A 24,252-nucleotide genomic window follows, 5' to 3' on the forward strand; every position below is an offset into this window, starting at 1 on the left:
CCACTGCAGGCTGACCCTCTTGAACAAGCCGAAATACTTCCTGTTAGCAACCAGCTCGAGGACGCTTGTGTCTGGTTTCCAAGACGGATTGCCTTGTGACTGTACACGTTGTCTTAGCGGTTTAAAACGAGTTTTTCTCAAAATAAACAAGGGGACAAGCCAGCTGGCCACTTTGTGCATACGAACGGGCTTGTCAGCGTGTAGCTAGCTATGCTTCAAGCTATCCACCTCGGAAAGTAACGGTAGCTAGGCTAGTAAATAGCTAGCAAGCTAATGTTAAGGTTGATTCTGACTTTTTGCTAGCTAATCGTCTTCAATAGCTTGCAGCTAAAGTTCTTTACCTCGCAATAACATTAGCTGACCAGTTGATTTCAAGATGAGCGAGCAACTTAAATTTATCGTTGAGCACCTGAATAAAGACCCCTTCAAGAAAAACTTTAACCTGATCACCTTTGACTCACTGGAGCCAATGCAACTTCTGCAAATTCTCAACGATGTTCTGGCCGAAATAGACCCTAAGGTGAGACAAATGATGTTTTGCAATGTACACAACAACCCCATACTTGATCACGAGTTGTCCAGTGGTGTATATAGTTGTCCCAGTTGATATTATGCCTAAAATGGTATTATCTTGATGATGACACCTGCCCCATTTGGAGCCCCACTACTATTGTGTTTACCAGTCACCCAAAGTGTGTGTAAAATGTGTGAATTACTTGTAAATCATATTTTATTTATTTCAGCAAACTATTGATATCCGTGAAGAAATGCCTGACCAGACAGCAAAGAGAATGTTCACTCTGCTGGGGATGTTGAAATACAAACCACCTGGGAATACGTCTGAGCCGTAAGTATTCTTCTGATCAAATCAAGTCAAACTTTATTTGTCTACAACAAGTGTAGACTTTACCGTGAAATGCTTACTTACAAGCCCTTAACCAACAGTGCAGTTCAAGAAGAAGAAAATATTTACCAAGTAGGCTAAAATAAAAGTAACACAATAACAATAACGAGGCTATGTACAGGGGGCACCAGTACCGAGTCAGTGTGCAGGGGTACAGGCTAGTTGAGGTAATCTGTACATGTAGGTGGGGGTGGAGGGACTATGCATAGGTAACAAACAAACAGCAAGTAGCAGCAAGTGTACAAGGGAGGGGGGGGGGGGTGATTTTTATGAATTGTTCAGCAGTCTAATGCTTGGGGTAGAAGCTGTTGAGGAGCCTTTTGGTCCTAGACTTGGCACTCCGGTACCGCTTGCTGTGTGGTAGCAGAGAAGTCTATAACTTGGGTGACTGGAGTCTCTGACAATTTTATGGGCTTTCCTCTGACACCGCCTATTATATAGGACCTGGATGGCAGAAAGCTTGGACCAGTTATGTACTGGGCCGTTCGCACTACCCTCTGTCGCACCTTACGGTCAGATGCAGAGCAGTTGCCATACCAGGAGGTGATGCAACCGGTCAGGATGCTCTCGATGGTGCAGCTGTAGAACCTTTTGAGGATCTGGGGACCCATGCCAAATCTTGAAACTTGAAACTCTCGACCCGCTCCACTACAGCCCCGTCGATGTATTGGGGCCCTGTTCGGCCCGCCTTGTCCTGTAGTGCACGATCAGCTCCTTTGCCTTACTCGTATTGAGGGAGAGGTTGTTGTCCTTGCATCACACTGACAGTTCTCTGACCTCCTCCCTATAGGCCGTCTCATTGTTGTCGGTGATCAGGCCTACCACTATTGTGTTGTCAGCAAACTTAATGATAGTGTTGGAGTTGCGTTTGGCCACGCAATCCATTGGGTGGGGGAAACAGGGAAAAAAATTTACCAAGTGAAGGGGACTACAGCCAACCCCTGAGGGGCCCCAGTGTTAAGGATCAGCGTGGCAGATGTGTTGTTGCCTACTCTTACCACCTGGGGTCGGCCACTCAGGCAGATTTCAGCATTAGAACACAGAGTGTTTACTGTCCTATCTTTTTTAATACAGGAGCAGTTTCAGACAGGGCCTGGTGACTGGCAGTAAGCCTGTGATACACCCTATCCTTCACTGGCTGCTGCAGAGAATCACAGAGCTGAAGAAGAGAGCTTACTTGGCTCGCTTCCTGGTTAAGCTGGAGGTGCCTGCTGAGTTCCTGCAGGATGATGTCATCACTGACACCTATCACCAGGTTTGTTTAACATTGGGCAAATTCGTTGGCCCGCCATGCAAAACAATTTGCCCACTGACTTCAAGGTGCAAGCATAATGCTGCATTCATAACCAAGTGGGAAGGTGATGCATTCACGTGTTTTGAACTCATTCAGAAACACGTATTGGCTCATGGCCAACAAGCTGCATCAACCATAAACTAAAAGTACTGCTATAATGCTTGCAAACAAATTATGGTGTTTAAAAAAAACATATGAATTAATTGCTTTTTATAAATAATGTTTTGCTGTTTCATTTAACTGTCGAAAATGCTGTTCTACCTTAGTAGGTGATGTCAGAGGTCAGCATGTGTGAGAAGTCAGAGCTCAGGGGTGATAGATGAGTTTCCCACTAGTAATTATCAGTTGGAGGGATGTTCAAGTAGATTTTTCCTAGTCATACGTGGTAAATGCCACCTTCCCACTAGGTTATGAATGCAGCATAACATTTAACATGGGATCATGGCTCCTCTTCTTGCTAGACTAAAGAGATCACACAATGATGCCATGGTTAAAACCATTATTTTATTATTTAAAGGTCACTGTGGTTCTGACAGATACTATGTGATGCATAACTGAGAAATATGATTCATAGTTTCATAGTGTTTGATCTGTTGTTTTTATAGTATGAAGAATTAGTGGAAGGATTCAAGACCTACCACAAGGAGTGTGAGCAACTGAAAAGCTCTGGCTTTTCCACTGCAGAGATCAGAAAGGTAAAAACGGGAACAACATTTTATGTTTTCCACTCATCACTTAGTATCATATGGAATTCTCTTAAGTTAAGCCACAGATGGGGATATGTGCACAGACACAGTGCTAAAACACAATATTTTCCCTAACCTCAGGACATTGGTGCTATGGAGGAGGAGAAGGACCAGCTGATCAAGCGAGTGGAGAGGCTGAAGAAGAGGGTAAGGCAGGCAGGCATTCTGTTTGAGGAAGCCCACCCTGTCATAATGCCTGGAACTCACAGGGATTCACAGAGTAATGAAAACATGACCTCTCATACACGCCAAGAGATTCCTCGTGGTAATGAGACTAGACAGGCATCTGACAGGCTCAATGCTTCACCCTTTTACAGGGCAGATGAGTAATGGAGCGATCATTTAGTGGGTCATACTTTTAAGCCATGCCAGAAGGGGGAACTGAGTCAGTTGCAGTGGCTCCTGGCAGTCGTGTGAGGTGAAACTCAGATGCCGGCAGAGTATCACAGTTTATTATGTGTCCAACAGGTGGAGTCAGTTTCCAACCACCAGCGGATGCTGGAACTGGCCAGACAACTACGGGTGGAAAAGGAGAGAGAAGAGTCTCTGGCTCAGCAGAAGCAAGAGCAGAAGAACCAAGTAATGAATTGACTTTTCTTAGTCTAGTTTACATCCTGTTTTGTCTACCTTTCCAATTTACAGGCTTTGTTATCCATATGATCAACTTTACTGCATACAGAGTACAAATAAGTGATACAGACTTTAGGGGAAAGGTCTACATGTTATGACAGATTGTTGTCAATTAGATATTCCAAATTCACCTACAAGTAGATTTATAAGCATGATGTTGGTTAAAACTTGATGTTTTTTTTTTTTWGATGCTGATAAGTATGTGTTGTCATTTGGATATGTTCAGCTTTTCCAGGCAGAACAGAGACTGCAGAGATCTCAGCAGCAGCTGAAGGACCTGCGACAGGCAGCAGCAGATGCCAAGCCAGAGAGTGAGTAGGCATGTTCTGCATCACCCTCAACGCCACAGCTGGTTGAAAGGTCAGGGACACATCAGGTCAGGCTGAATCTCTGTTAATTGATTCACATGTATTAAGGCCCTGTAATCATGCTGATCTTTGATGTGGTCCATTAGAGCTCACCATATGTGGACTTGCCTCTTTTATGTTGTTGTTGTCCTGATCTACTAGTAGCCTTTTTACAATCACACAGGAGATTTACACATTTACAGTTTAAAAAATGACGAAAGCAAAGAAAGACAGACATGAGACCTTGGTGTGTGGCACACCAACAAAGAATTTGACAATCCAATGACTCAAAATGTCACATATCAAAACATTTCTTAATGTGACTATTTTGTAATGGTTTTCGGTTTCATATAGGCCTACTGTGCATCAGAGCTCAACAGCAGCATTTAAGAGCACAGTCTATGTTGAGGTTACATGCCTTTGAGATTAGAGGTCGACCGATTATGATTTTTCAATACCAATACCGATTATTGGAGGACCAAAAAAAAGCKGATACCGATTAATCGGCGGATAAAAAAAAAACAAATGTATTTGCAATAATGACAATTACAACAATACTGAATGAACACTTATTTTAACTTAATATAATACATCAATAAAATCAATTTAGCCTCAAATAAATAATGAAACATGTTCAATTTGGTTTAAATAATGTAAAAACAAAGTGTTGGAAAAGAAAGTAAAGGTGCAATATGTGCCATGTAAGAAAGCTAACGTTTAAGTTCCTTGCTCAGAACATGAGAACATATGAAAGCTGGTGGTTCCTTTTAACATGAGTCTTCAATATTCCCAGGTAAGAAGTTTTAGGTTGTAGTTGTTATAAGAATTATAGGACTATTTCTCTCTATACGATTTGTATTTCATATACCTTTGACTATTGGATGTTCTTATAGGCACTTTAGTATTGCCAGTGTAACAGTGTAGCTTCCGTCCCTCTCCTCGCCCCTACCTGGGCTCAAACCAGGAACACATCGACAACAGCCACCCTCGAAGCAGCGTTACCCATGCAGAGCAAGGGGAACAACCACTCCAAGTCTCAGAGCGAGTGACGTTTGAAACGCTATTAGCGCGCACCCCGTTAACTAGCTAGCCATTTCACATCGGTTACACCAGCCTAATCTCGGGAGTTGATAGGCTTGAAGTCATAAACAGCTCAATGCTTGAAGCACAGCGAAAAGCTGCTGGCAAAACGCACGAAAGTGCTGTTTGAATGAATGCTTACGAGCCTGCTGGTGCCTACCACCGCTCAGTCAGATTGCTCTATCAAATCATAGACTTAATTATAACATAATAACACACAGAAATACGAGCCTTAGGTCATTAATATGGTCGAATCCGGAAACTATCATCTCGAAAACAAGACGTTTATTCTTTCAGTGAAATACGGAACCGTTCCCTATTTTATCTAACGGGTGGCAATCCCTAAGTCTAAATATTCCTGTTACATTGCACAACCTTCAATGTTATGTCATAATTACGTAAAATTCTGGCATATTAGGTGGCCCAAACTGTTGCATATACACTGACTCTGCGTGCAATGAACGCACGAGAAGTGACACAATTTCACCTGGTTAATATTGCCTGTTAAACTGGATTTCTTTTAGCTAAATATGCAGGTTTGAAAAATATATACTTTTGTGTATTGATTTTAAGAAATGCATTGATGTTTATGGTTAGGTACAGTCGTGCAATGATTGTGCTTTTTTCGCAAATGCGCTTTTGTTAAATCATCCCCCGTTTGGCGAAGTTCGCTGTCTTTGTTAGGAAGAAATAGTTTTCACAGTTCGCAACGAGTCATGTTAGCAGGCAATAATAACTAAATATGCAGGTTTAAAAATATATACTTGTGTATTGATTTTAAGAAAGGCATTGATGTTTATGGTTAGGTACACATTGGAGCAACGACAGTCCTTTTTCGCGAATACGCACCGCATCGATTATATGCAACGCAGGACACGCTAGATAAACTAGTAATATCATCAACCATGTGTAGTTAACTAGTGATTATGATTGATTGATTGTTTTTTATAAGATAAGTTTAATGCTAGCAACTTACCTTGGCTTCTTACTGCATTCACGTAACAGGCAGTCTCCTCGTGGAGTGCAATGTAATCAGGTGGTTAGAGCGTTGGACTAGTTAACTGTAAGGTTGCAAGATTGAATCCCCGAGCTGACAAGGTAAAAATTTGTCATTCTGCCCCTGAACAAGGCAGTTAACCCACCTTTCCTAGGCCGTCATTGAAAATAAGAATGTGTTCTTAACTTACTTGCCTAGTTAAATAAAGGATAAATAAAGGTGTAAAAAAAAACGGTGTCCAAAAATACCGATTTCCGATTGTTATGAAAACTTGAAATCGGCCCTAATTAATCGGCCATTCCGATTAATCGGGCGACCTCTACTTGAGATAATTAATTTAGACAGTGTTATGCATACACTCTTGATCTTGTCTAATTTAAATGATTATGATGAACGGGTGTCTCAAGTTTAAGATGTGCATATCACCCTCCTTTACTTCAATGAGCAGGTGTGCCTCATTGTGTTTCAAAGAATGAGGTATCCTGATCAAAGGTGTAAGAACGAGCTTTGTCTTTGTCACTATCTCAGGCTTAATGAAGAGGCTTGAAGAGGAGATCAAGTTCAACTCCTACATGGTGTCTGACAAACTGCCCAAGGAGCTGGAGAGTAAGAGACGGATGGTGCAGTACCTGCAGAAGGTGGTGTCTGAGCCAGCCATGGGCCAAGCTGAGCTTGGGGAACTAGAGGACAAGGTGAGATATCTCTACCTACCTGGGCAATTAAGCTATAGAGCTTTGCAAGTTTGGTAAATTTGGTTCACACATATTACAACAAGAATGACTGACAATAGCCAAAAAGTTTGTTTCTGACAAATTGAAAGTTTAAGTCTGACTGTTCCCCACTTTGTCCAGATTCGAGAAAACAACATTGAAATAAACTTGCTGATTGAGAAAAGAATGATGCGAAACGACCCCATGGATGATAAACTGTCTCTTTTCAGGCAACAGGTGATTTAAAAAAATAAATATTATTCTTATTTTCTATTATCACATTCTTCAGAGATACAGTAGCCTTATTATTATATGACATAACACCAGCAATTACCTAGGATGAATGTTGTGTAAATTTCAGAATGCCATTCTCTGTCATTGATACTAAATTCAGCAAAAAAGAAACGTCCCTTTTTCAGGACCCTGTCTTTCAAAGATAATTCATAAAAATCAAAATAACTTTACAGATCTTCATTGTAAAAGGTTTAAACACCGTCTCCCATGCTTGTTCAATGAACCATAAACTATTAATGAACATGCATGCACCTGTGGAACGGTCGTTAAGACACTAACAGCTTACAGACGGTAGGCAATTAAGGTCACAGTTATGAAAACTTAGGACACTAAGAGGCCTTTCTACCGACTCTGAAAAACACCAAAAGAAAGATGCCCAGGGTCCCTGCTCATCTGCGTGAACGTGCCTTAGGCATGCTGCAAGGAGGCATGAGGACTGCAGATGTGGCCAGGGCAAAAAATTGCAATGTCCGTACTGTGAGACGTCTAAGACAGCGACAGGGAGACAGGATGGACAGCTGATCGTCCTCGCAGTGGGAGACCACGTGTAACACCTGCACAGGATTGGTACATCCGAACATCACACCTGTGGGACAGGTACAGGATGGCAACAACAACTGCCCAAGTTACACCAGGAATGCACAATCCTTCCATCAGTGCTTAGACTAATAGGCTGAGAGAGGCTGGACTGGGGGCTTGTAGGCCTGTTGTAGGGCAGGTCCTCACCAGACATCACCGGCAACAACGTTGCCTATGGGAACAAACCCACCGTCGCTGGACCAGACAGTACTGGCAAAAAGTGCTCTTCACTGACGAGTCGCGGTTTTGTCTCACCAGAGGTGATGGTCGGATTCGCGTTTATCGTCGAAGGAATGAGTGTTACACCATGGCCTGTACTCTGGAGCGGGATCGATTTGGAGGTGGAGGATCCGTCATGGTCTGGGGTGGTGTGTCACAGCACCATCGTACTGAGCTTGTTGTCATTGCAGGCAATCTCAATGCTGAGCGTTACAGGGAAGACATCCTCCTCCCTCATCCTGAGATGACCCTCCAGCATGACAATTCCACCAGCCATACGGCTCGTTCTGTGCATGATTTCCTGCAAGACAGGAATGTCAGTGTTCTGCCATGGCCAGCGAAGAGCCCGGATCTCAATCCCATTGAGCACGTCTGGGACCTGTTGGATCGGAGGATGAGGGCTAGGGCCATTCCCCCCAGAAATGTCCGGGAAGTTGCAGGTGCCTTGGTGGAAGAGTGGGGTAACATCTCACAGCAAGAACTGGCAAATCTGGTGCAGCCCATGAGGAGGAGATGCACTGCATTACTTAATGCAGCTGGTACTGACTGTTACACCAGTTCCTGACAGTTACTTTTGATTTTGACCTCCCCCTGTCACGTTCCTGACCTTATTTTCCTTTTGTTTAGCTTTGTTTAGTTGGTCAGGACGTGAGCTGGGTGGGCAGTCTATGTTATTTGTTTCTATGTTTAGGTTCATTGTTATTTAGCCTTATATGGTTCTCAATCAGGGGCAGGTGTTTGACGTTTCCTCTGATTGAGAACCATATTAAGGTAGGCTGTTCACACCGTTTGTTTGTGGGTGATTGTCTTCCGTGTCTGTGTATGTACCACACGGGACTGTTTCGTTTGTTTAGTCTGTTCCTGTTCGTGCGTTCTTCGTGTTATGTAAGTTCTCATGTCCAGGTCGGTCTACGTCGTTTTTGTTATTTTGTAATTTATTCAAGTGTGCTTCGTGTTCGTCTTGTTTGAATAAATTCATTATGTACTCCACAAAAGCTGCGTTTTGGTCCGATCCCTGCTCCTCCTCAGACGAGGAGGAGAACAATCGTTACACCCCCTTTGTTCAGGGAAACATTATTCCATTTCTGTTAGTCACATGTCTATGGAACTTGTTCAGTTTATGTCTCAGTTGTTGAATCTTGTTATGTTCATACAAATATTTACACATGTTAAGTTTGCTGAAAATAAACGCAGTTGACAGTGAGAGGACGTTTCTTTTTCTGCTGAGTTTAAATCAGACATGTCTTTGTCAGCTATATGAATGCTGTATGAGCTGGCTGTTTGTGTATGGTTAAGAGTTTGCTGGCTCTTTGAACTTTTGTGGATGATTGATGTTGTCTGATGAAGTGAGGCAACTTTATTAAAATATTTATTCATGTTAKCATATTGATATTTTAATACTTTGTTTTGTTGTTGTCTCTTTTGCTATAGTGAGGCAGATCTAGGATGAACTGCTCTGGTTTGGTCACTGTTGTGATAGCCTTATCTCCTAAACTATTCTATACCTGTGAAATGTGTGCAGGTTCTGCTTGGTTATTTTGTGTGAATTAGAATAAATGGATATATATACAGTACCAGTCAAAAGTTTGGACACCTATTCATTCCAGGGTTTTTCTTAATTTTTTACTATTTTCTACATTGTAGAATAATAGTAAAGACATCAAAACTATGAAATAACACATGGAATTCATGTAGTAACCCAAAAATTGTTAAACAAATCAAAATAGATTTGAGATTCTACGAAGTAGGGCCTCCCGAGTGGTGCAGTGGTTTAAGGCACTGCATCGCAGTGCTAGCTGTGCCACTAGAGATCCGGGTTTGAGTCCAGGCTCTGTCGCAATTGGCCGCAACCGGGAGACCCATGGGGCGGCGCACAATTGGCCCAGCATCGTCCGGGTTAGAGGAGGGTTTGGCCGGCAGGGATGTTCTTGTCCCATTGCGCTCTAGCGACTCCTGTGGCGGGCCAGGTGCAATGCACGCTGTTTCCTCCGACACATTAGTGCGGCTGGCTTCCGGGTTATGCGGACATTGTGTCAAGAAGCAGTGCGGCTCGGCAGGGTTGTGTTTCGGAGGACGAACGGCTCTCGACTTTCGACTCTCCCGAGTCCGTACAGGAGTTGCAGCGATGGGACAAGACTGTAACTACCAATTTGATACCACGAAATTGGGGAGAAAAAAGGGGTTAATTCTTCTTTTTTTTTTGAATAAGAGATTTGCACACACTTGGCATTCTCTCAACCAGCTTCTTGAGGTAGTCACCTGGAATGCATTTCAATTAACAGGTGTGCCTTGTTAAAAGTTAATTGCATTTGAGCCAATAAGTTGTGTTGTGACAAGGTCGGGGTGGAATACAGAAGTTAGCCCTATTTGGTAAAATACCAAGGCCATATTATGGCAAGAACAGCTCAAATAAGCAAAGAGAAACGACACTTCATCATTACTTTAACACAAGGTCAGTCAATGCGAAAAATGTCTAAATGTCATCAAGGTAAAGGGAAGAATCTAAAATATATTATAACACTTTTTTTGGTTACTACATGATTCCATATGTGTTATTTCATAGTTTTGATGTCTTCTATTATTCTACAATGTAGAAAATAGTAAAAATAAAGAAAAACCCATGAATGAATAGGTGTGTCCAAACTTGACATATTCAGAGTATTCAGACCCCATTACTTTTCCCACATTTTGTTACGTTACAGCCTTATTCTAAAATTGATTACATTTATTTTTTTCCTCATCAATCTACACAGAATACCCCATAATGACAAAGCAAAAACAGGTTTAGAAATGTTGGCTAATTTAGAAAAAAAAAAAAAAACTGAAATGTTACATTTACATAAGAATTCAGACCCTTTACTCAGTACTTTGTTGAAGCACCTTTGGCAGCGATTACTGTACAGCATCGGGTCTTCTTGGGTATGACGCTACAAGCTTGGCGCTGTATTTGGGGAGTTTCTCCCATTTCTCTGCAGATCCTCTCAAACTCTGTCAGGTTAGATGGGGAGTGTTGCTGCACAGCTATTTTCAGGTCTTTCCAGAGATGTTAGATTGGGTTCAATTCCGAGCTCTGGCTGCACCACTCAAGGACATTGAGACTTGTCCTGAAGCCACTCCTGCGTTGTCTTGGCTGTGTGCTTAGAGTCATTGTCCTGTTGGAAGGTGAACCTTTGCCCCAGTCTTAGGACCTGAGCACTCTGGAGCAGGTTTTCATCAAGGATCTCTCTGTACATTGTTCTGTTCATCTTTGCCTCGATCCTGACTAGTCTCCCTGCCACTGAAAAACATCCCCACTGCATGATGCTGCCACCAACATGCTTCACCGTAGGGATGGAGCCAGGTTTCCTCCAGAGGTGACACTTGGTATTCAGGCCAAAGAGTTCAATCTTGGTTTCATCAGACCAGAGAATCTTGTTTATCATGGTCTGAGAGTCTTTAGGTGCCTTGTGGCAAACTCCAAGCAGGCTGTCATGTGCCTTTTACTGACGAGTGGCTTTCGTCTGGCCACTCTACCATAAAGGCCTGATTGGTGGAGTCTTGCAGAGATGGTTGTCCTTCTTGAAGGTCCTCCCATCTCCACAGAGGAACTCCGGAGCTCTGTCAGAGTGACCATCGGGTTCTTGGTCACCTCCCTGACCAAGGTCTTTCTCCACCGTTTACTCAGTTTAACCAGGCGGCCATCTCTAGGAAGAGTCTTGGTGGTCGAAACTTCTTCCATTTAAGAAATATGGAGGCCACTGTGTTCTTGGGGACCTTCAATCCTGCAGAAATGTTTTGGTACCCTTTTCCAGATCTGTGCCTCGACACAATCCCGTCTCGGAGCTCTACGGACAATTCCTCATGGCTTGGTTTTTGCTCTGGCATGTACTGTCAACTGTGGGACCTTATATAGACAGGTGTGTGCCTTTCCAAATCATGTCCAATCAATTGAATTTACCACAGGTGGACTCCAATCAAGTTGTAGAAGCATCTCAAAGATGATCAATGGAAACAGGATGGACCTGAGCTCAATTTACATTTACATTTAAGTCATTTAGCAGACGCTCTTATCCAGAGCGACTTACAAATTGGTGCATTCACCTTATGACATCCAGTGGAACAGCCACTGGATGTCGAAACAATTTCGAAACTCATAGCAAAGGGTCTGAATACTAATGTAAATAAGGTATTTCTGTTGTTTACTTTACTTTACTTTACTTTGCGAAAATGTCTAAAACCCTGTTTTCGCCTTGTCATTTTGGGGTATTGTGTGTAGATTGCAGAGTTAAACATTTTTTTCAATCCATTTTAGAATAAGGCTGTAACGTAAACAAAATGTTGAAAAAGTCAAGGGTTTTGAATACTTTCCGAAGGCACCGTATATATGCTGGCTGTATCTGTATGGACTGTATCTGTAATAATATGACTGGTGTGGCTCTTCAGGCATCGATTATAATTCGTAAGAAGGAGGCGAAGGCGGAGGAGCTGCAGGAGGCCCGGGAGGAGCTAGCTGCACTAGACAGAGAGCTGAACCAGAAGAACAGCCAGGCACGAGACCAGGACGGAGATGAGGTCATCCGGGGAGATGAGGTAACATTACAGTAACTAACCGCCTCTCACAGCTCAATACTCTTGTCTGAACATCATCATCCACACCAATAGTAATCACCTTCCTCACCAGTCAATGTCTAGGGTCAGATACTTTTTTGAGGTGATTGAAATATTGTCATTTTGCAGCAAAAAAACTGCTACCATTATATACAATCTGCTCAGTATTCACTTGCAACGTTGTACAGTTGCCCACCACTCAAAACTGAACATCACTATCCAAACTTTCTCAGAAGATAGTAAAATGCATCAGAGATCATATATTTTCCATCTTTAGGGGTAGCTTGATTAAACATTCTACTGTTTGCTTACATCTACTACGATACATAAACTTTGTTGATAAGGGTGACGTGCGGTAGTTGTGGATCCCAGTGAACATGAGACCCTATTTCTGCTCTTATGTAAACATAGTGGAGCTCACAGGCTAATGCTACTTATCCCTGTTCCCCTCACTCTCCCACTTTCCCATGCAAGGTTAAAAATAGACCACAACAGGGACTACCCGGAACCAGGACAGTATTTAACAAACTGTCTGAAATGTATTTTATTTTTATATCTCTATTGTGTAAATATTCTTAATTAATTCAGCAAAACAAACTATTTCAGTGTAAATCCTTCAACTAACTTTGACATCTATGGACGATATTTTACCGCAAAGAAAACAAACTGACATGAGGTTTTGTTTATATTTTTTACTTTTATCGCTTTTTCGTGATATCCAATTGGTAGTTAGTCTTGTCCCATCGCTCCAACTCCCCTACGGACTCAGGAGAGGCAAAGGTTGAGAGCCATGCGTGCTTTGACGCCATGTTTGGTTAGATCACTTAGTATTAACCATTGGCAGAGAAAGGTCTCTCAAATTTGAGTGCCTTTTTGCTTCTGCAACATAGTGCCAGGAGCCATCACTCCTGTGTGTCAACACACCCTGTGCCTGGCTCTGTAAGATCAAGGATAAAGAGAACGACCACTCTTCACATCTCAGACTAAGCCTGTTCCTGTTTGCAGCGCGACCTTCGGCCATTAACAGGTCTATATAGTTGGTGGTAGCTGATGCATAGGGCATGTGCTGTACCCATATGTTGTCTGAGTGGTTTATGGGCAGGTGTTCCACACTCAGTGAAAACATTGCGCTGACAGCTGGACAGGCTGGCAAAGCACAGGAGCTGCATGTCTGAAATAGCATCCACTTTCTCCCTGCTCTCCTCCGTGCCCTGTTCAAAGTGTGTGGTTTCATCTGCTCCTCTGGATAATGAGTGAGTGTGTTTGATGTGAAAGGAAACTCTAAACCTGACTTTTTCTCAGTATGGTAACAGTAGGTGAYAACAGAAGGGAGGGGGAGTCAGGGGATTTATGGTAAATGGAAAGGGTCTAGTCACACTGGGCTTATCAGTCTCTCCTGGGGTCCATGGGTCATGGTGGAAATGAGCACCTTATCAGAGGTATTTTCCATTATGCTGCTAACATGTCATCACATGTCACCCAGCAACTGCTCATCCTCAGTTAGCTTGCTTTTACACCCACTACAAACTAGTCCACCATGTTGCTAGTGTTCCATCATTACATACACTGAGTGTACAAAACATTAAGAACACCTTCCTAATATTGAGTTTTTGGTCTCAGAACAGCCTCAATTCGTCAGGGAATGTACTCTACAAGGTGTCAAAGCGTTCCATAGGGATGCTGGCCCATGTTGACTCCAGTGCTTCCCACAGTTGTGTCAAGTTGGCTGGATATCCTTTGAGTGGTGGACCATCCTTGATATACAAAGGAAACTGTTGAGCATGAAAAACCCTGCAGCATTGCAGTTCTTGACACAGACCTACTACCATACCCCATTCAAAGGCACGTAAACCCTTTGTCTTTCCCATTTACCCTTTGAATGGCACACATACACAAACCATGTCGCAAGGCTTAAAAATCCTTCTTTAACCTGTCTCCTCCCCTTCATCGACAATGATTTGAAGTGGATTTAACAAGTGACATCAATAGGGGATCATAGCTTCCACCTGGATTCACTAGGTCAGTCTGTCATGGAAATAATCATGCTTTCTGTTCACTTACACCCCAAATTCCCCCAACGTAAATAACAGATGTTTTTGCTCAGTCTGGAAAAGCTATTCACCTTGCAAAAATGGATTTCACATATAGTAGGTTACTGCTATTTATAAATATCCTCAGTGCATATACTGTATGGGCACAATGTTTCATTATCTATTATAAACTGGGTGGTTCGAACACTGAATGCTGATTTTGGCTGAAAGCCGTGTTATATCTGACCGTATACCATGGGTATGGCAAAAATATATATATTTACTGTTCTAATTACGTGGGTAACTAGTTTATAATAACAATAAGGCACCTCTGGGGTTTGTGGAATATGGCCAATATAGCACGGCTAAAGGCTGTATCCAGGCACTCTGCGTTGCGTAGTGCGTAAGAACAACCCTTAGCCGTGGTATATTGGCCATATACCACACCCCCTTGGGCCTTACTGCTTAACTATCCCAATGTGCTGCATTTTCCAGAACTATCCTCCTGTCCTGAGTATGTGTGTGTCTGACACAGGGTCATGATAAATAGTTCAAACCCTTCAAGGTTGTGTTGGATAATTAATTTAGCAGCTGTTTCGGGGACATATTGGATGTGACGAGGGAATGCTACGCAGCCTTATTCTGGCTGCTAATTCCCTCTCAACCTTGTCTGCCCTTGATGTCCCAAAATAAAACAAACCATACATTCTTGCGCACAAGACATGCATGCCCCAAGTGACTTACAGGACATTTTCTGGGATTCTCCAGAAGGAATACATTTTGACATGCACAGGAGTCTGAGGCACCTCGACCCCCCAGTACTGCCTCACCCTCAGCATTTGTCTTCTCCAAGAACAGTTTACATTGTTCCATCACTGCTGGATACTAAGCCACATTACAGTAACTCTCTCTTTTTCACACTCCCCAACTCACTCTCTCAGACATGGGTCATGTCTGTCTCAGTAGAAACTGAAGGGGATGACCTTGCTTCAAGATGTGGTTTCCCTTGTGTATTTACTTTTTCTTCACTGACGTTTGATCTGTGTGGGGGGAAAAAAAATAAAAAATTATGTTGCCATTTCTGTCTCGTTCCATTTCTCTTAGCATATCTTTTATGACAATAGTCTCTCTCGATTCTTCTCAGTTTAAACGTTTTGTCGGGAAACTGCGCAGCAAGGGGACGGTGTTCAAGAAGAAGCGGCAGGAGATTACCGAGCTGAGAGCTGAGTATGGGGTCTTGCAGCGGACAGAGGAAATTCTAAAACAGAGGCACGAGGTCGGCCAACAGCAACTGGTAACTATGCACCACAGCAATCCCCTTCGCAGCAATCCACCCTACCTGCTCCCCTCCATACCTCATAGAAGCCCCTGTATGTGTATAGTGGGACACTTACCTTTCCATCCTGCCCTTGTTCATGCAATGTACATTAACAGTAAAGTGACATACCTTCCTGGAAATGACTTCACACCTCCGTTCCCTCCCAGCTCCTGACTTTCTGATAGCCTGGCTGACACAGTAAGGGCTGGGCTACTGCTATTTGCGATGGCTGAATCTGCTCGTCTCTGTCTGACGCTGGTATTTTTTTAAATCAGTGGATGTTAGTGTCTGAGCCCTCTCCTCTCACCACCTGCATTCCTGTTCCCATCACTCACCCACCTAGTCACCCCAGTCCAACCCCAGTCCAGTCCCCAGTCCAACCCCTTCAACCTACAACTATGAACCATTTGCTGCAACAATGTTGGTTATAGCCTACTGTATAACCCAAAACTTACTAGAAGCCCAGCTTGCAACTGTGAACTATTCATATCAGAACCAAATATTATAATGTAATTTAATGAGGTCATTTACATTCAGTCTTTATCTGTGAACAGATCTGCAGGAGGGATGGGTGCTACATGGGAAGGAAATTGTGTTTATTTTCATAGATCACAGATTTCTCACTCATATAATAGACCACACACGCGTCCTGCTATCTCAACCGCATGTAATCTTCTCTTCTTGGAGAACAAAGTGGCCTCTACTCCCAGGTGTTGAGCTGACCCCTGCCTGTTTGTATGGACACAACCCTTCACAGTGCTTCGAGCACAGGCACCAGGGGTCATTTCAGGACTAGGCTCCATGCTGCTATATATCCTCCCAGAAAGAGAGGGAGTAACTCAGTCACTGTTTCAAGTTTCAAGTTTTATTAGTCTTATGTACAGGATGTACATGGTAAACACCGTCCAACGAAATACTTACTTGCAGGTTCCTTCTCGACAATACAACAACAATAAGAAATAATAAAAGATACGAGTACAAACATAAAGTAAATGGCAGTAGAATAGAATAGTACATTTTAGCGTAAGCATAATATAGGAAGGCACAATTTATAGTCCAATATTTACACATGTATCAGGGAAGGGGGGATTGGGGCCAAGTGTTTAAATTGTGCAGTTGTGATGTGTGTGTAGCATGAATATATGTGTGGGTGTGGAAAGTCAGTGCAGGTGGTCAGTCTAGTTCAAGTGTTCAGCAGTCTGATGGCTTGTAGATAAAGTGTCTCTGAGCCTGTTGGTATCAGACCTCATGTTCCGACACCGTCTGCCCGACGGTAAGGGAGAGAACAGCCCGTGGCTGGGGTGTGTGGGGTCCTTGATAATGCTGCGGAACTTCCTCAACCACCGTTTCTGAGTCATAGCTATAGGCTTACATTTGTTGGCATGGTGCAAACGAATCATTAACAATTAAGTCAGGTGAGCCACTGTATACATTACATGGAGGTTTACTCATTGCAAACTATTAACTTGAATTCACTGATTTCATCTTACTGCCTTGCAGCTCATGTGGGTGTAGACTACATTGCTCAAGTGCCAGGTGTTTCTAGTGAACTCTTGCCTGGTCCAGTCCCTAAACTGACATTTGCCTCAGGATTCTAACACTGGACACAATCGCATCATTTTATGCTGCTGCATTACAAGGCTGTCATATTTTGTGTAGTTACTGATGTATCACCCCATATGCCCTCTCATGCTCTTATTGTGGTCCATTTAGCAATCCATGGAGGCACAGAAGGGAATCTCTGGGTACAGTGACACTCAGGAGGAACTGGAGAGAGTGTCAGCCATCAAGAGTGAACTGGACGAGATGAAGGGGCGCTCGCTGGACGACATGTCAGAAATGGTGACTATATCAGGCGATCGGAGCCACTGTCTGAGTAGCATGTCACTTTACCACAGTGATAGATCTTTCCCCACTCAAGACCACCCATACTCAGTCACAGGATCATGCTGATTGCGTTCAGACGCCCCTTCTAATGGGCTACACAAACACAGCACAATTTGTTTTACCAGAAGTGGTCTAGTCCTGTTTTGTTTGTGTCATTGATTTATTTGCATTGATTTAGTGACTTGATACGTTTTGAAATACCACTTGTGCGTAATTAATCTGTCTTTTTGTGGGGAAAGGAAGAGTAATTGCTGAGTTTTAAGCCAAGTTGGATCACCAAATCACTCTGTTTTATCAATCTGTCATCCCATTGCATTGAAGTCRAAATAGAACCAGTTGCAGCCGTTTAGGCCCCAGTCCAAGATGTTTTTGAAATTATTTAAAGGGTAGTCAGGGCTTGTGGTTAAAGCTGGCAGCTTGCACACTTGTGCTGCTGCCAATGATTCAAACATTCCTGGCTGTAGTCACAAAGTTGACTTTCACTCACTTCACAATCTCCTGTTTGGCCTTAGATAGGTTTGCCTCTGAATGCACACCCTGTAAGGCCCCTGCTTGTGTACAACACAGGTGACATAAACTCAGCAAAAAAAAAGAAACGTCCTCTCACTGTCAACTGCGTTTTATTTTCAGCAACTTAACATGTGTAAATATTTGTATGAACATAACAAGATTCAACAACTGGGACACAAACTGAACAAGTTCAACAGACATGTGACTAACAGAAATTTAATAATGTGTCCCTGAACAAAATCAAAAGTAACAGTCAAAATCAAAACAAAACCTGAACAAAATCAAAAGTAACAGTCAGTATCTGGTGTGGCCACCAGCTGCATGAAGTACTGCATTGCATCTCCTCCTCATGGACTGCACCATATTTGCCAGTTCTTGCTGTGAGATGTTACACCCACTATTCCACCAAGGCACCTGCAAGTTCCCGGACATTTCTGGGGGGAATGGCCCTGCCCTCACCCTCTGATCCAACAGGTTCCAGATGTGCTCAATGGGATTGAGATCTGGGCTCTTTGCTGGCCATGGCAGAACACTGACATTCCTGTCTTGCAGGAAATCACGCACAGAGCGAGCAGTATGGCTGGTGGCATTGTCATGCTGGAGGGTCATGTCAGGATGAGCCTACAGGAAGGGTACCACATGAGGGAGGAGGATGTCTTCCCTGTAACGCACAGCTTTGAGATTGCCTGCAATGACAACAAGCTCAGCGCGATGATGCTGTGACACACCGCCCCAGACCATGACGGACCCTCCACCTCCAACTCGATCCCGCTCCAGAGTACAGGCCTCAGTGTAATGCTCATTCCTTCAACGATAAACGCATGTCCAACCATCACCCCTGGTGAGACAAAACCGCAACTAGTCAGTGAACAGCACTTTTTGCCAGTCCTGTCTGGTCCAGCGACGGTGGGTTTGTGCCCATAGGCGACGTTGTTGCCGGTGATGTCTGGTGAGGACCTGCCTTACAACAAGCCCTCAGTCCAGCCTCTCTCAGCCTATTGCGGACAGTCTGAGCACTGACGGTTCAAGACAGGGTCCTGAAAAAGGGACGTTTCTTTTTTTGCTGAGTTTATAATGATTATTATGGTCATAGTCATCTTTAACTGACATTTCTGTGGATTACTTTTCCCACCAAATCAGGATGTTGGCAGATGGGTTGAAATATGTGATGCTTTTTTTCAGGTGAAGAAACTGAACTCAACAATAGTGGAGAAAAAGTCTGCCCTTGCTCCGATCATAAAGGAACTGAGGCCTTTGAGACAGCAGTGTCAGGTGAACGTCACATGCTATAAAACGTTTTCTGCAGTTTCATCTTCAAATTGTGTCATTACACAGAGCTGTGTCTATAGAATAAGCTAAATGTACAGTACCAGTCAAAAGTTTGGACACACCTACTCATTCATGGGCTTTTCTTTATTTTTACTATTTTCTACATTGTAGAATAATAGTGAAGACATCAAAACTATAAAATAGCACATATGGAATCATATAGTAACCAAAAAAGTGTTAAACAAATCAAAATAGATTTTAAATTKTTCAAAGTAGCCACCCTTTGCCTTGATGACAGCTTTGCACACTCTTGGCATACTCTCAACCAGTTTCACCTGGAATGCTTTTCCAAGAGTCTTGAAGTTCCCACATGCTGAGCACAAAAAAATGCAATCGCCCAAATAAATGCTTCAGAGTTCAAGTAACAAACACATCTCAACATCAACTGTTCAGAGGAGACTGCGTGAATCAAGCCTTCATGGTTGAATTGCTGCAAAGAAACCACTACTAAAGAACACCAATAAGAAGAAGAGACTTTCTTGGGCCAAGAAACACGAGCAATGGAAAGCATTCCAGGTGAAGCTGGTTGAGAGAATGCCAAGAGTGTGCAAAGGCTGGTAACTCGAATTAACTTATCCTCTGCAGCAAAGGTAACTCTGGGTCTTCCTTTTCTGTGGCGGTCCTCATGYGAGCCAGTTTCATCATATCACTTTATGATTTCTGCCACTGCACTTGAAGAAACTTTGAAAGTTCTTGAAATTTTCCGCATTGACTGACATTCATGTGTTAAAGTAATGATGGACTGTCGTTTCTCTTTGCTTATTGAGCTGTTCTTGCCATAATATGGACTTGGTCTTTTACCAAATAGGGCTATCTTCTGTATACCACCCCTACCTTGTCACAACACAACTGATTGGCTCAAACGCATTAAGAAGGAAAGAAATTCCACAAATGTACTTTTCACATGGCATACCTATTAATTGAAATGCATTCCACTACCTCATGAAGCTGGTTGAGAGAATGCCAAGAGTGTGCAAAGCTGTCATCAAGGCAAAGGGTGGCTACTTTCAAGAATCTCAAATATAAAATATATTTTGATTTGTTAACACTTTTGGTTACTACATGATTCCATATGTGTTATTTCATAGTTTTGATGTCTTCACTATTATTCTACAGTGTAGAAAATAGTCAAAATATAGAAAAACCCTTGAATTAGTAGGTGTGTCAATTTGACTGGTACTGTACAACCACAGATTAAAAAGCATTACAAATCATGACATAAGGCCAAGAGATTTGACAAAAGAAGGGGGGGAAACCCTGAGGCATCAGCCAGCTGCTGTTGACTTCATGCAGGATTTTTGTGGAGTCCATTAACGATAATTGAAACATAGTCTATGTGTATAGTGTACGACAGGGAAAGCACCTCACATCTCTCAGCTAAAGCTGGGGATCATATTTTCCAGATTGTGTTCCCTGAGTTGGTTGACCATCATACTGGCTAACATTTACTAATGATGAAAAGTTATGTCAGAAATGTATGAATATACTCAGCTAGAGCTTATGCTTAAGTAAAACGGTGCAAATACATGTGCTTTGATCTGATAATGATATGAAAGGGTTTGGGGAAACTAGAACTTTTGCATACATAACATACTATAATGGTGAAAAGTGTTGTCATTGTACTCTGTCTTTTTAAATACTATAGAATATGTCCATGTATGTGTATCTCTTTGTGTTTATATATTTGTGAATGGGTATTCCTTTGGGTTCATGTATCTGTGAATGGGTATTTCTTTCATGACAGGAGCTAACTCAAGAGTATGAGGAAAAGAAGGCCCAGTATGACAGCTGTGCTGCAGGTCTGGAGAGTAACCGATCCAAACTGGAGCAGGTATAATATGAATGCTATGTGTAGACCCCTGGCCTATCTACTAACACACCCAACAGATCACCATATCACCACATATCAAATCTTCTCTATTTACATCATTGGAATGTGCTCTGCGTGAGGACCAGTTCAGTACTGCCATAGCAACAAGCATCTGATGCTTCAGGCCTGATGCTTCCGTTTCCTATTGCCACATGTTTTCATTCACCACCTCCATTGCAGGAGGTGAGAGCTCTGAGGGAGGAGATGGCTCAGGAGGAAAACCGATACCACTATATCAACTGCATGAAAGAGGTAAGTGGTTCAGGTAGGAAACAATCCCCTCCCCCAACACCTGTTCTGTGACCGTCAACCAGAGCTCTCTCTCTCTCTCTGCCCATCTCTCTCTCTCTTCACAGATCATTGAGATGCAAATGCAGCGAGCAGCAGAGGAGATGAAGGCTTACGTGTCTCCTGATCCGCAAGAGAGGAGGAAGACCATCAGGTGAGTCTGCCAGCTGCTTAGGACTTCTATTACCGCAGTCACCTCCATATGCTACGATAACAACACAATGGGTGAATACTGTATGCTACTGTTGCCACCCACCTCCCCCTATACCTCCCTCAAAGGACACACTCACACAGTCTGTTAGTAGATTCACCCTAATAGGTCACCCTCATTTCCAAGTGTGTCCAGAAGTATTGCTTTGCTATAGAAGAATATGTAAATCTATATATATTACTGGTTTAATAAAATATGTTATGGATGTTTGCTATGTTGTTATTCAACTACCAGGTAGTATTTTCCTTGTAAAACTCACAGTAATGTCATAATAGCAGCATTGAGCTTGCGAAAGTGAAAAAGCTCACATGAACTCTGACCCCCTGGCTGTTTCACAGGGAGCAGTACATGAAGAACATTGCAGAGCAGGAGTCCCTGGGCAAGGTGAGCAGAGAGGTGCTGTTTGTGCTTTGTCAGGGTGCAGGCACGGTGCCAATCCTGTGCTGCACTGGCATCTGAAATGGATGCCCTGCAAACACAGGCACCATACTTTGGGTTCCTTCCTTTTTCACCCTGATAAGAGGGATGCCAGAGAGGAGGAAGGGTATGGCAGAGGGGGCTCAGCTGCATTCCTGCTAAACCATTTGGCCCAGTAGACAAGCTGTAATGTAGACGTGCTGCTGCAGTAGACCAGCAGTGGAGGCTCCTCAGAGGAGGAAGGGGAGGACCAATCTCCTCAGTGAATTTCATAAAAATAGTGAAACATTAAAAGAGTAATCCTTTTTAAATAAAACTATACTAAATATATTCACATCAAAAATAATTGATTAAAACACACTGTTATTTATGAAGATCTACAGTAGCTTCAACAGCACTCTCTAGGGTAGCACCATGGTGTAGCTGAGAGGACAGCTAGCTTCCATCCTCCTCTCGGTACATTAACTTCACTACAAAACCTAGGAGGCTCATGGTTCTCACCCCCTTCTATAGACTTACACAATATGCTGTAATAGAAATAAGTCCATGCTCATACAAACATTTTCATGGCACCGACCACCACTGCACACCAGTATAGGTGCAGCTTGTATAACACAATGTCCATCCTCATCACTGGAGCAGCTGGAGGGATGCATGTGGATTTCTCTCTACCCTAGCTCTGTCCTAGTCCTCATCTACACTCATCTACATTTCCCCACCCCTGTCACATTCGTGACAAGCTACTTCTTTTTTAGGGTTATGAATAGGCTATATGCTAATTCCTAGTAAGTATTTGGTTGGTCAAGCTTCCCGTTCATTTATAAAAAGGATGGCTTGCCTTGCAACTTATAATGAAAAGGTATTCAACTGAAAAAGGCCATTTAACAATGCTGATCATACACTGTATGCATGTTGGGCTGACATTAATTCTTAGTCTTTCCCTTTGGACAACAACAGAAGTTGCGTGAGCAGCAGAAGACTGTGAGGGAGAGCCATGGGCCGAACATGAAGCAGGTGAAGATGTGGCGCGACCTGGAACAGCTGATGGAGTGCAAGCGCCAGTGCTTCCTGAGGGCCCAGAGCCAAGCCTCCATTGGCCAGGTCATCCAGGAGGGTGGTGAGGATAGGCTGGTGCTGTGAGGACGAGGAGAATATTAAAGCAGGGCCAACTCTGGTACACTAAGCTCTACCACAATGACCAGGACTTCTCACTCATCTAACTACTGTACTTAGTTAYCCAGTTATAGTTAATTAATCTGTTCTGTTTGTCTTGCATTATATCTATTTTTAGGTAAGATAATTACTCTTCATGTATCAAAACTACTCTGCTTTCATCACCTACAGTTAAAAGGATTCCATTCATCCAATCTGTGTTAATCCTGGTTTAGTTAGCGATTTGTGTTTTTTGTAAATAATCCCAAAGTAGTATTTAGTTTAACTGATTTATCTCCTGTGAGGAACACCTTTCTGGTGATGATATTGTGAGAGTTGCCTGATGAATCCAGAACCAAAGGGACACATGTACCAGGAGGTTTCAGCCAGATAAGATGTTTAACTCTCTCTGGCCCTCTGACTTTAAACAAATCCACAGCCTCCATTTTAAGAATACAGTTTAAATCTATGTGTCTAAAGATAACAGCGTACAATGTGTTGCACTTGGGACGCAGCTGCACTCAGTTATTTTGGGAAACAACAGCCACGACCTTGGGTAAAGGAGCTTGCCAGTTTTGGAATTCAACTGGGCCTCTGGTTCAGACGGGACAGTGCAGAGTGAACTAATCAAGCATAATTTTCTTGCATCTTGTACTTTGGTGAAGTCTATTTCTTTGTAACACCTCTATGTAACACCTTTATTTGTTACATAAATTATACTGAACAAAAATATACATGCAACAATTTCAAAGATTTTACTGAGTTACAATTCATATAAGGAAATCAGTCAATTTAAATAAATTCATTAGGCCCTAATCTATGGATTTCACATGACTGGGCAGGGGTACAGCCA

At 42.8% G+C, this 24,252-nt stretch overlaps 1 protein-coding gene across 2 annotated transcripts; it reads left to right on the plus strand.

The window, feature by feature from the left end:
• The first annotated feature begins 40 nt into the window (after positions 1-40).
• On the plus strand, positions 41-23,946 carry ift81 (intraflagellar transport 81 homolog). 2 transcript variants are annotated; one of them, XM_024003184.2, is made up of 18 exons: positions 41-520; positions 744-847; positions 1,979-2,159; positions 2,804-2,893; positions 3,026-3,091; positions 3,413-3,523; positions 3,801-3,885; positions 6,527-6,690; positions 6,850-6,945; positions 12,223-12,369; positions 15,562-15,711; positions 17,449-17,577; positions 19,315-19,404; positions 21,206-21,292; positions 21,512-21,583; positions 21,688-21,773; positions 22,169-22,214; positions 23,205-23,946. In XM_024003184.2, the coding sequence occupies exons 1-18, from the start codon at positions 377-379 to the stop codon at positions 23,385-23,387; spliced, it is 2,031 nt and encodes a 676-aa protein (XP_023858952.1). In that variant the 5' UTR covers positions 41-376; the 3' UTR covers positions 23,388-23,946. The 2 variants fall into 2 exon arrangements, with proteins under 2 accessions (XP_023858952.1, XP_070303081.1); XM_070446980.1 differs by lacking the exons at positions 19,315-19,404; positions 21,206-21,292; positions 21,512-21,583; ... (1 more) ...; positions 22,169-22,214; positions 23,205-23,946 and adding an exon at positions 18,685-18,935.
• The last annotated feature ends 306 nt before the right edge of the window (positions 23,947-24,252 follow it).

This window comes from Salvelinus sp. IW2-2015, linkage group LG15 (assembly GCF_002910315.2).
Source record: "Salvelinus sp. IW2-2015 linkage group LG15, ASM291031v2, whole genome shotgun sequence".
Lineage (NCBI taxonomy): Eukaryota > Metazoa > Chordata > Actinopteri > Salmoniformes > Salmonidae > Salvelinus > Salvelinus sp. IW2-2015.